The following is a 12381-nucleotide window of genomic DNA, read 5'->3' on the forward strand; positions in this document are numbered from 1 at the left end:
TGAAGATCCAATCAAGCCGGAACCCCCCCGATAAACTAAAAGGAATAAACCGAGGCTTTCCTGTTTTGGATGCATCACGAGAAGATTTGCTGGGAAACGCAAGGGTGATGGGGAAAACGGAAGGCACCAGGAGACGAGGAAGATGAGCTGTGAGATGGGTCGACTTCATGAAGGAAGCCAGTGGCCTTTAGTCTGCAAGACCTCAACAAGGCTGTTAAGGACAGGACCTGTTGAATGTCCTCCGTTCATAGGCTCACCATTAAGTCAGAAGTGGGTTGATGTGCGAAAGCAACTGTCTTTCTTTTGCGTAGGGCACCGACAGCCGCTTAGGACCTACACTATCTTTGCATCATTGAACAAAGACCTTTCTTTTTCAGACAGGTTTTAAAGGGATAAGTGAAGAATGCTGCATCTATTGTACTCAGATTAAAAAATTATTCTTGAAACATTTAAGTATTGTGTTGTTTTTTTGGATGATTTTAGCTTTTTTTAAATGTTGCATCTCACAACATTTTAAATTGCGTTTATTGTGCGGTTTTAACTGACCAAATAGTCTTGGTGCCCCCCATGAGAATAAAGGCAACATATAACTAAAATAAAGAATACAGTAGAACCGCTGTATCCGAAGGAGATTGGTTCCATGCCGAAAAACATGGAAGTATCAAATGCTATACATAAATTGCATGGTCTCTGTCGCCATCTATTGGCCACTTCTGGATTTTTTATTTTGTATTTTCAGGGCGTGGATAAATGAATCCGCGGATAAATGAATCCGTGGATAAATGAATCAGATACTGATCCCACAGACAGGGGGTCCTAGTTGCACCTAAAGAACTTTCTCCTGTTTTGAATACTAGTGATTAACTCATTCCCCCCCCCTTTTTAGTTCACAGAAAGAATGGCTTTTGAACCGGAATGTTGCAACCCAGCTTTGCTTATGTAACGGTTTGAGATGAAGGCGTTGGCTTTGCCACTCTGCCGGAAGGGCTGCAGGAGCCTCTAGTGCAGGGATGCTCAACTTGCAATCCTCCAGATGTGGTTGAACTGCACCTTTCATCATCCCCCGCCCGAGGTATGCTGACAAGGGCTGCGGTGGTGGGGTTTGCAATACGGCCACAGTTCCAGGGCCCATAACCGCCCAACTTACTGTTCTTTTTTTCCTGCTATACTGTTGTTGTTTTTTAAATCCCTTTCCAAAAGGATCTGGTTTGCTCCAGCATAAATGGAGCAAGAAGTAAACAGCATAAGGGTAGTCCCTACAGTACAGAGGTCAGAATCCAACCAGGTCTAGGGAGACATGGGTACCAAACCCCATTCAGCTGGGTAGCAGACAACTTTATTTGAATCTCACAGCTTTGTTGGATAAAGTGGGCTTGGAGGGAGATCCTGTGAGCACAATCCTGTGGTCCGCTGGGGATCGGTTCCAAGTTCCCCTTGGAATGGAATGCTGAAGAACACAGTTGACAGAAAACAATATTATAATAGTGAACGTTATACTACATAGCATAGTCTCTGACTTCCTTTATTAGCCTGTTCTGGCAACTTCATCGTTCAATATATATTGGGCATTTTTCTTTTAATATTTTCAGCTAGGTGGATCAGCAGATACTGATTCCGTGGATAAGGGGTCCTAGTGTATATATGCACAAAAGATCAACGTTGGAGCGTTGTTTTAAACTAAGTGAACCCCTGGAGACATTTATCATTTGACTTTGGAAGGCAGTTGAGTTCTGGTGTTAAGGGAACACCATCTAAATGCAAACTGTAACAATCGCAGATGGTTTGTTGTTGTTGTTTTAAACACAACACAATCTTTAATGCAAGTTTTTATTTGCCATATATACACAATTCAAGCTAGTAAAAATTATATAATATTTACAAAGAATTAAATAATTACCCTAAACCTCCATGTGTAACATGTGGCTGAACAGGAAATTAGAAGCCATAAACATTTGTTTAGCTGTGTTGCTTCAGTTCTCAATATCAAATCTGCCGAGGAGCCAGATCTAAAGGTGACAATTACAACTCTTGTGGCCTTCAACAGATCGTGACCCAAATACTTATGATTTAACAAACAAAATCAAAGCAAGGGTTACAGATTCTTCCCCTTAATCATTCCATTCCCCTCTACTGCCAAGTTGCTCTTTAAAAATGGCATTTATTTCATCCTAAAGAGGTTACAAACGGCCGCGGTGGCCTTAGAAACAGTTCTTTATGTGCAAGCGAGCGTGTTTATAAAACACAGTTTATCTCTTTCACATGAAGATTGGAATCGGGTTGGGAAACGGAGACGTCTAGGCTGGGAGGGGGATTTACTCCTCGTTTCCTTCTGCTATAAAATCTCTGAACATCAAAAGGGGATAACACTTTGCAAAAGCAATGAAGACGCACGGGTGTGAGAGAGGCCGGCCATGTGCATGGCTTGTGCAGGAGTGAAGAAATCTCGCTACTTAACTGGATGCCAACGGTTCACAGAGATTTATTTATTTGTTTTAAACAAGGGAAGAAAACTGGCAGCAAACATCCAATCCTCTGCATATAGACTCAGCCCATTCCACCCGAGAAAGCGAAAAAATGCTGGATTTTCCTCTGCCACTCCCAACCACTTGATAGGACTGGACACGAGAGAAGATCCAAACTATAGCCCCCAAATACCTGGAATGCCAAAGGCTTCCCCCCCCAAACACACAGGAAGGGTCCAGAAGCAGGAAAGGGAATTAAACCTAGCAAACCCTGGTCATCTTAACACCTAAAAGAAAGCCCGCTCTCCAATTTCCATCTGTATTTTTCTTCTTCCTCAGGTCTGTTTTCTTTCTGCTCCATCCTATGTGTTTCCTCTAAGCTTTCTTTTTAACAGAAAAAAGATACCAACAATGTTACTTAGCTACCAATAATGTTATTTATTTGTGTAAGATCAAAGTTATGTACCCAGCTTCTAAGTGAAACGAAACGCAGTGACGTCGGACCTCTGGGCGGGTCCCCAGACTGTGCCCCCCCCCCGACAAAGCCCGGCAGCCTACCACGCTTTCTTCCCTTCCCCTTCTAGGTCGCATTCTGGCTCTGAAGAGTCCCGACAACGTGGGTTCAAGCTTGTTCTCTCCAGGACCAAGGGACGCAGCCCAGGAAACGCCTTGAAGAAGGACCCGAGGGGGGGCCAAGGAAAGCCGCAGCGCCACCAACAGAAGATGGGAATCCTTTGAGAACAGCACGAGGACCAAGCTTGGAGAACGCGACCGGATGCCGTTTCCACCTGCTGCGTCCTTAGGCTCCCATCATCTGTTTCCTACCCGTGCATAAAAGACTAGCATTACAACAAAAATTACTGGATGTCTGCTGATGTTTTCTCGTCTGTTGATATGTGATGGGGGGGGAGCACTGCTTCCTAGACCCTAGGGGGGGTCATCCAGATGTTGCTGGTTTTCTAAGGCCCGCTAGTTATACCTCCCGACTCACTGGCACCTCCTGTCCAGCAACACCAGGGGTGGGGAAGCTCGGCATATATCACCTCTGCTTCATGCCTCTCTTCTGTCTTCCCAAAACCAGTTCATCACCACCCCGACACGTAACCACAGAATTCCCTTCACACGTGGCCTATTCACTTACCAGGCACGGATTTCCAGCCTCTCTTCCTAAGAGTGACGTTTGCATGACTAGGTGGGAGGGAAGGAATGCACTCGTCACCGAATCACCCTCTCCGATATTCCTCCAGCAGACTCCTCGGTATAACAATCCCCCACAATCAGACTGACACCAGCTCCAGGGGCCAGCTCCCTGCCTAGCAAACAGTACACTACTCTCTCTTAATTTTATCATAAGACCGTGGGAGAAGAGAGAGAGGTCTTTTGAAACCAAGAAAGAGGGGGGAAACCTTGACCAAAATCTTTTATTGAAATCGATACTTCAAATCATCCCTGCCGCGTCCTTTTCTTTCCATCGCATCCAGTCTGTCTCGGCTTCTGATTCCCTATTTGGGCTGGACAGCCAAGATTAATACTGCATTTCACAGCTTGCTAACCTGTTTTAAACAATACACCAAAAAAAGAGAGAGAGAGAGACCCTAACCCCTAGCCTGGAGTTGCAAAAACAGGGCCAGTTTTCCTGAATAAGCAGATGGGGTCTGAAGCTAAATAAATACATATATATGCCAAAAGAGAGAAAGAAAAAAAAAAGAGAAAGGAAGAAGAGAAAAGAGAAAATAATCAGAATTGAGAAGTATCTTAATGGTAAGTTATGACAGATTTCTGGACAGCGCACACAAGGGAGAGGACAGGCAAGGCTGGAGCACGGTGCGTTCCCAACCTTGGGTGTTCATGGACTGCAACTCCCAGAAACCCTGGCCAGCACAGCTGTTGGTGAAGGCTTCTGGGTCTTGTAGTCTAAGAACGCCTGGATGACTCGAGGTTAGGAACCCATTGGTCTAGTGAACAAACAGGGTGTCCCACGAAGCATGCTCTTGGAGAGAGTGGTGGAAGGCACGGGCCTCCACAGGTGGGGCTCAACTCAAAACACCCGTCAGTTCTCATCCCTATCATCCCTGACCGGATTGATAGGACTCGTCGTCCAAATCCAGAGGACCTTTGCTTTGGGTCTCACCCCTTTCTGTGGGCCACATTATGGGTGTGCTTCTTTCTCTCTGCGCTAAACATACGGTCTGTTGGCCACAGTGGAGGCTCAGAGCTGGAAACCCAGGGATCAGGACGCCAAAGACCCACAGATGCCGTTGAAGGCAACCGAAATCTCATTCCACCCAGAAAACAGAGGTGAAGCCACCTCACACCGGCCCCTTGAATCAGATCAAGCCGACACCGCATACCAACGTATTCCATCTACAGTTTCCTTGTTCATCCCACGGAATCCCACTTTTTAAAGAGTTTTGTTTTAAAAGGAAACCCAAATGAAGCTCGCTGTGTTTACGACGCCTTCTGAACAGGTTTTGGTTCCTGCTGTAAAAGGGATCAGGAGGCCATCTCTTACACCCACAAAAAAAGGAGAGGGAAACCATATATTCTGTCAGCTCCGTATTGATGCCGCTGCCATGCTTAGGAAGGGCAGCTGAAGAACCCATGCACCTGCCCCCTCCCCAAAAAAAATCAGAAAAGGGGAAGAACTAAAGCCAACGGAAACCAATTATATGCAGAAGCCACGGGCTGCCACTCTTAATGATGTGGGTAATTTCTCAACTGACTTCAGATGGCATTTGGGGTGGGGGAGAGAAAGAGAAAAGAGGCCGCTCTCTCTTGCTGAGGCCGCTGCTACTGCGGAGTGGAAGTCCATCCAGCTGACACTGAGATAGGAAAGGTTGTCACCCAGGAAGAGGGGCCATGTCCTGATGGGGGGAAAAGTCTGGACGACCTGGCCTCGCCTGCTGCTGGATGGACAGTCGTCTTTTCGTCACGGTATAAATCAAGGCAGAGTCAGTTCTAGACGCCTCCCGCACCCCACCCGTCCTGCTGAAAGGGGCCTCCTCCCAGCCTTTCCTCCAAGGGCACGCGATGGCACAAGTTTAAGACATCCAGGCCTCGTTCGTCTGGCCCCGCTTTGCTTGCACGGCCTGCCACTTGTTTTTTTCCTTTTCATCGCCCATGGAGAGAAAACCCGTCAGGGACCACGGACTCAGGCACCGGGCGAGGCGGGTGGGGATATCAATGGGAAGAAGAGGAGGGCAGTTCTAGTTTCTGGAGCCGGCGCCGGCGCAGCTCTGCGGTGTCTGGTTCCTCCAGCAAAGAGTTCTCCCCATCCTGCTTGCATTCAGGGGACTCCGTGTAGCCCTCAGCCCCTGCCACCAGGCGTGGATCTGAAATAAACAGGAATAAGAAGTGACACCAAAGGCGGGGGGGGGGGAACACACCAAAATAATGCAAAGCAATGATCATTAGCATCAAGTTTCTAGTCCCTATGCTTCAAACTTACTCCAACGCGGAAGGGTCAAAATTATTTGTCTTTTGTCCATTGTTTTTCTAACAGAATCATGGAGTTGGAAGGGGCTGAGGAGGCCATCAATCCCAACCGGTCTGACTTCAACATCCAACATTCCCTTAAATGCCTCCAAGCACTGGAACGCTCACCCACCTCCAGAGGTCATAGGTTCCATTGTCATACTGCTCTAACAATTGAGAGTTTTTTTTTCCTGATATTCAGCTGAAATTTGGTCTCCTGTAGCTTGAGCTGCCTTCTTCCTGAGGACAGCTTACCTGTCCTCCACTCTGGGAGGATGGAGAAAAGATCCTGCCTTTCAAGGATTTGGAAAGGGCTATCCAATCTCCTCTCAATCTTAATTTCTCAAAGCTGAACATGCTCCGTTCTTTCAGTCTTTCCTCCTTGGCTTCCAAATCATCTGATCCTCCTGGTTGCCCTCCTCTGAACTTGCTCCAGTTTGTCGGCATCCTTTTTAATAACGTGGTGGTCCAGAACCGGACATAGTACTCAAGAGGAGGCCTAATCAGTGCTGAACAGAGAGGGACTAGTACCTCATGGGGCTTGAAGAGTATACTTCTGTTAATGTAGCCTAAAATCATGTTTGCCTTTTTTGCAGCCACACTGCACTGCTGGGCTTCATATTCAGCTTTTGATCTACAACAGGTTCCAGGATCCTTCTCACAGAGAGATCTCTCTCTCTTTGCTTTCTCCATCGCAACTCTGCCGTCTACCCCCAATCCCAGCAGTAACGAATGCCCCACACAATTCTTTCCAACCTTATAAAGCAAAGGATGGAAAGAGCAGGCTATAAATGGATAATGGATTTTAAAAACGAAGTCTACCACACTGCCCCCCTACAAATGGGGCTTCCTATTATTTGCATACCTGTTTGACCAGAGGACTCTGTGTCGGCGGCGGCGGCTACTACTGAAGAGGTGCTGTCAGCTGGCTGGAAGGTCGTGGGGCCAGGCTCGCCACTGGACGTAGGTTCAGGGCCAGGACTGGGAGTTTCTGGAGAAGATGTCGAAGGGGCTGAAGCACTTGGTGGCGGTGCCGGTCGCGGCGTCCTGGGAGAGACAGAGGGGGACCAGTGAGAAGGATACAACCGCCAATTCGTGTGCTGGGCTGCAACTTAAAAGAGACCCACGCTGAAATTGCAACTGAGCGTTGATAACTCAACGGCATGATCCTGAGCCCGCCACGGCTCTCCCTGCCTGACTCACTTCACAGCGATGTGATGCTGAGAAAGGAAGCTGCCACATACGCGACCTTGGGAGGGCAGGATATAGACGTCACAAACACATTAGGCCGTGGCTGGCTGGGCGTAGGCACCTTACTCATTTTCCATTTCAGTAATCCATATCATAAGCATGAAATGCTAATAAGTCTTTAACGAAACACCCCAACGCTAGGAAGCCCACACTAAAAAAGTTAAAGCTTATACAGTCAGAACATTCAAGACTTATTCAAGTCTAAACCTTGAATAAATACAGCATGACCCCCCCCCCATGAGCAGGATCAGTATCCACCGATTCACTTATCCACGGTCTAAAATTTTAAAAATATTTTTTTAAAAAGCTGATAAATATTTCTAACAATGAAGTTGCCACTAAAGGGTGTTAAAGACCATGCTATGTATAGCGTTCCCTAGTATTAAGAATGTTCGCTACAATCCGTGTTTTTCAGCATCCACGGGAGAGGGGGCTTGGAACCGATCTGCTGCAGACACGGGGCCCCAACTGTAATATAAACATCAATCCATGTCCAGAATTCCTTTTTGTACGTTCTGGTGCTCAAGAAGCCAAAGGGGCAACAGGCAGGATCACCAGGGAGGTGGTATTGGAAGAACCGGTTCTAAAAGGCCCCAGCAGTGGATCCTTCCTTCTGAAAACAGCCCACTTGGGGGGGGGGACTGCATCCACCGGCCCCCAAATGTTAGCCAACGATGAGGATGAGGCGTGTAAAAAGAGCACCCTGAGCCGGCACTAAGACCGGAGGATGTCACACCGCCAGGTTTTTCTGCCAGCCCCAATGGCACCACTTTAAAAAGTGTGTGCTGCATAAATAAAGAGGAGGGGGCAAAGTGTGCCCCTCCCAGTGCAAAGCGTTCCAGTTGCACACTTAAGCGCTTGCCACCGTTGCAAAACCAGACTTTGGTTTCAAAACTTATTTTGCGTCTCCCGGCCAACGCCACAAGAGAAAAGCGCTCACTCACCCGAGGGTCGCCAGCACGGTGAGGTACTGGTTGATCTGCAGCATGGCCGCGTCGAGGAGGGTGTGGATGTTCTGCAAGCACTGGAGCCGGGCCTCCAAATGCTGCCGCTCGTGGCCTTCCATGGCACGTAGCTCTTCTTCGGTCAGTCCCGCAAACCCGGAGGGGGGCACCGGCATCGGAGGGAAGCCTTTGGGCAGAGAAGAGGACAAGAGGATGTCAAGTCAGTCCGAAGCTGCCTCCTCCCCTCGCCGAGGCCAGTGAGCAGAGAGTGTGTGCAATCCTCCGGCCGTCACTTTTAAGGCATGGAAGGGACATTCTCCATCGGGGAGGGGGAGGGAAATGGCTGGATTCAGGCCGCTTCTCCACGTGGCTTCGGCTACACGGTGAGGAAGGCCACCAAAATAGCCCTTTGTCAGACGATCGCTTTTGCTCGTGGCAAGCAACGGCAGAAGGGAGCGGGCCGAGCGCTCTCCCCTCATGACGTGTGGACTGCACCCACGTGGTTGAGATCTCTGGGTGGGGAGCCCGAGGTTGGGAGTTCCAGTCCCCCGCTGTGCTTCCTCGGCAGGGACTGGACTCGGTAATCTATAGGGACCCTTCCAGCCCTGCAGTTCTAAGATGACGACGACTAGGGACCGAGACGGCGCTAGCCACCAGACAAGAGATAAAAGCTATTGGAACAAGGTAAGGAAAGGGTACAGGGAAGTCACTGTTCCCACTGCGTTTCTAAGAAGCCAACCTCCAGGCGGAGCGGCTCAGGACCTCAGAGGTTTTAAGGCTTCGTAACAGGCTGTTCAGCCACCTGAGTCTAAGGGCAGGGCCCTCTTAAGGCAAGGGGGGGGGCATCTGAGCTAACCGGTAGACCCAACGGGCAGCCAAAATCACAGAGTGGAAGGCAGAAGATCTCTCTCTCCCCCCCCCCCCTTTGGCCATCTTGTCTGCCTCTTCATTAAGTAGGGGGTCCCATCACTAACTGATAGCTAGTCACTCTATCAGGACCTTGAAACCCTGGGCCGCGAGATCTGCTATGTCACATGACGTGAGCCCATGTGGTGTCGCTGGACTGGGACGTCCGCAGTCTAGTCCCACCGAGCCATAAAACTCAACTTAGCAATCTCAGGCGGTCACTCAGCCTTCGACCTCGCAGGGTTGGTGGTGTGGACGAAGGCGCGAAGGCAGCCATGTACGCCACAGACAGAAGTGACACACCATGATTCTGATCACTTATCTTTCAGCCGATCACAATTTTATCGTGTTTATTCTAAAAGCTCTTTTCAAATAAGAACAGAATTTGTTCTGGACTTTTTGATTCTGGCTTTTGAGGGGCACAACAGGGATAATTCCAAATCCACAGGACATCCTTCATCATCTAGCGCAGTGATTCCCAACCTTGGGCCTCCAGATGTTCTTGAACTACAACTCCCAGAAGCCTTCACCACCTCTGCTGGCCAGGATTTCTGGGAGTTGAAGTTCAAGAACATCTGGAGGCCCAAGGTTGGGAACCACTGATCTAGCAGAAAGCAGGTTGAATAAAAATCAATGCTTTTTTTAAAAAACTGAAATTGATTTAAATTATGATTTATTTTTTTTAAAAAAATATTTTTTAAAATTAAATGGCCAAAAAATTTGATCTTTTTATTGAAATCAATTTGATTTAAGACAAATCCAGCTGACAGTCGGGAACATCAAAAGGGCAGGAACGGACACAAGGCAGGGCAGCTTGTACAGACAGACGAAGACTCCCTCCTTTAATTGCAGTGCTATAGTTTAACCTGCTTTGTCCTACATAATTCGGGGAATTTCAGGACCGGGTGGAAGAACTGCACTTCTAACCTCTTGTGTTCAAGGTAGATGAAGGTAAAAACCTTAATCAATTAATTAATTTTTAAACTTCTAAAACACCCATCTGTGTGTGCACAACAATAAACAATATAATATAGAATTTCAACAACAGTTAAAACTAATTTAAAGTCAGGTGGCGGTTTTAGGTGGGGGACGTGGAGGGGCTGCGGGCTAAACCGCAGAAGCCTGTGCTGCAGGGTCAGAAGACCAAGCAGTCGTAAGATCGAATCCACGCGACGGAGTGAGCGCCCATCGCTTGTCCCAGCTCCCACCAACCTAGCGGTTCGAAAGCATGCAAATGCAAGTAGATAAATAGGGACCACCTCGGTGGGAAGGTAACAGCGTTCCGTGTCTAAGTCGCACTGGCCATGTGACCAGGGAAGATTGTCTTCGGACAAACGCTGGCTCTACGGCTTGGAAACGGGGATGAGCACCGCCTCCTAGAGTCGAACACGACTGGACAAAAAATTGTCAAGGCGGTTTTAGATGCTAAATGTATAGTCTATATTCTCAGGACAGTTCTTAGGGTGGGGTGGCCAGGAAAACCTGTCGAAATAGAAGTTTTTTTTTTTAAAAAAGATTTCTTAAAAATCTCGAGGGAAGGGGGGCCAGGTGGAATTTTTGGGCAGCAGCTCGTTCCAAAAGCAGGGGAGCAGCCACCAAGAAGGCCCGGTTCCCCGTTTGCTCCTTCTCGGGCTTTCCTGGGGTTAAGCATCCTCAATCACCCAGCCTGAGATGCACAGGTTTTCAGCGTAAAGGTGAAAGAAGCAACGTTGGAAAAATAGCAGAACAGCAAAAGCGAAGCTATTTTACGGCTAGAGAAAGCAACATTTTCAAGTGATATTCAAAAAAAATTAATTTTTTTAAGGGAGAACCCTTTTAGAAGCATCTGATGGGAATTTTGAACTCCGCCGTTCTCCTGCCAGCCATAAGTCCCTCCCGCACAAGTCAGCAAAGTACAGGAGGACTGCTTCTGCCCACAGAAAATCAGCAATCGCTATACGAGGGGGTGCCGATAAGCACTGAGCCTCACCCAGAAAAAAAACCTGAGCCAGGAAGCTATAAACTGCAGGGTATATTGGCCAATTTGTCTATATTCAACGGTGCAAAAATCAACTACCTATGATTTTAACTTAATCTTTCATTTTCAAAGTGAACATGGCGGCACCTCCAGAAAAGTTCAATGTGGAAGAGCGTAAGACCATAATCAAGTTCCTGTTTCTCCAAGGGAAAGGTGCAAAGCAGATTCATGATGAAATGTCACAAACTATAGTCATTCTGACTATCATCTGTTCCTCAAACTAAAAAAAAAAAACACCTAAAGGGACAACAATTTGGGAGTGTTCTGGAGGCAACGAATGCTGCAAATGAGTGGTTACACGAGCAGATGGAAGAATTTTATTTGCAGGGACTCGAGAAGCTGCAGGACGGATGTCACAAGCACACTGGCTTCCTGGGGGAATTGTGTAGAATAATAGTGTGGCAGTTACAGCTTCCTAGCTCAATTTTTTTTTCTGGGAAAGGCTCGATACTTATCAGCACCCCCTCGTACATAGCATGGTCTCTAGCGGCCAGTTCTGGCAACTTCATCTTTAGAAATATATAGAGTGGTGCCTCGCATTACATTAATTCGTTCCAGCGAAATCACTGTAGAACAAAAATGTCGTAAAACAATTTTAAAAAGCCCATAGAAACACATTAAAACCCGGTTAATGCGTTCCTATGGGCTGGAAACTCACTGTCCAGCAAAGATCCTCCATAGTGCAGCCATTTTTGCTGCCTGTGCAGCAAGGAATCCGTCCCAGAAAACAGCAGACGGCCATTTTGAAACCGCTGATCAGCTGTTAAAAAATCATCGCTTTGCGAGAATCGGTTCCCGAAGCAGGGAACCGATCATCGCAAAGCGAAATTCCCCCATTGGCAACATCGTTCTGCAATCACTTTTGCGATCGCAAAAACATCGACATCAAGCGGTTTTGTCGTTAAATGGAGCGTCCGTCTTGCAGGGCACCACTGTACTTTCTTTTGATATTTTTAGACTGCGGATAAATGAATCAGTAGATACTGATCCTGCAGATAAGGTACTTCTGTCCTGGACTTACCAAAGAGAGGTGGGAAGGGCATCCCCATCCATGCGGGAGGGAAGGGAAAACCTGGCCCGGCTCCTGTCGAAGCAGTCGTGTCCGACGCAGAGGCCGAATCACCGCTGGGCCTTGTGGCGCCTGCAGGAGAAGAGACGGATGTCACGCTTGTGGGACAGGTTCACAGCAAATCCAGAAATCCTGACTCTGCCTCCAGTGCTGCATTCAGTGGATACTTGTTTATTCACATCCCAGATTCTGGGAGGCTGCCTGCCTCTCACACTGGTCATTTGAGACGCATTCCCTACGGGCCGTAAAGCTAAGCCA

General features: G+C 47.8%; 1 protein-coding gene across 4 annotated transcripts in view; it reads right to left on the bottom strand.

Moving 5' to 3' along the window:
* Window positions 1-1813: 1813 nt before the first annotated feature.
* SYVN1 (synoviolin 1) overlaps window positions 1814-12381 on the bottom strand; it is a 36101-nt gene continuing 25533 nt past the window's right edge. For all 4 annotated transcript variants that reach the window (XM_078382070.1, XM_072984467.2, XM_072984468.2 and 1 more), the window contains exons 13-16: window positions 12076-12195; window positions 8132-8318; window positions 6802-6983; window positions 1814-5794 (exon numbers count right to left, since the gene is read on the bottom strand). In XM_078382070.1, coding sequence (XP_078238196.1) covers window positions 5643-5794; window positions 6802-6983; window positions 8132-8318; window positions 12076-12195 — 641 coding nt within the window. In that variant the 3' untranslated portion in view covers window positions 1814-5642. The remainder of the gene's footprint in view (window positions 5795-6801; window positions 6984-8131; window positions 8319-12075; window positions 12196-12381) is intronic.

Source organism: Pogona vitticeps, chromosome 15 (genome assembly GCF_051106095.1).
Source record: "Pogona vitticeps strain Pit_001003342236 chromosome 15, PviZW2.1, whole genome shotgun sequence".
NCBI classification, from domain to species: Eukaryota; Metazoa; Chordata; class Lepidosauria; order Squamata; family Agamidae; genus Pogona; species Pogona vitticeps.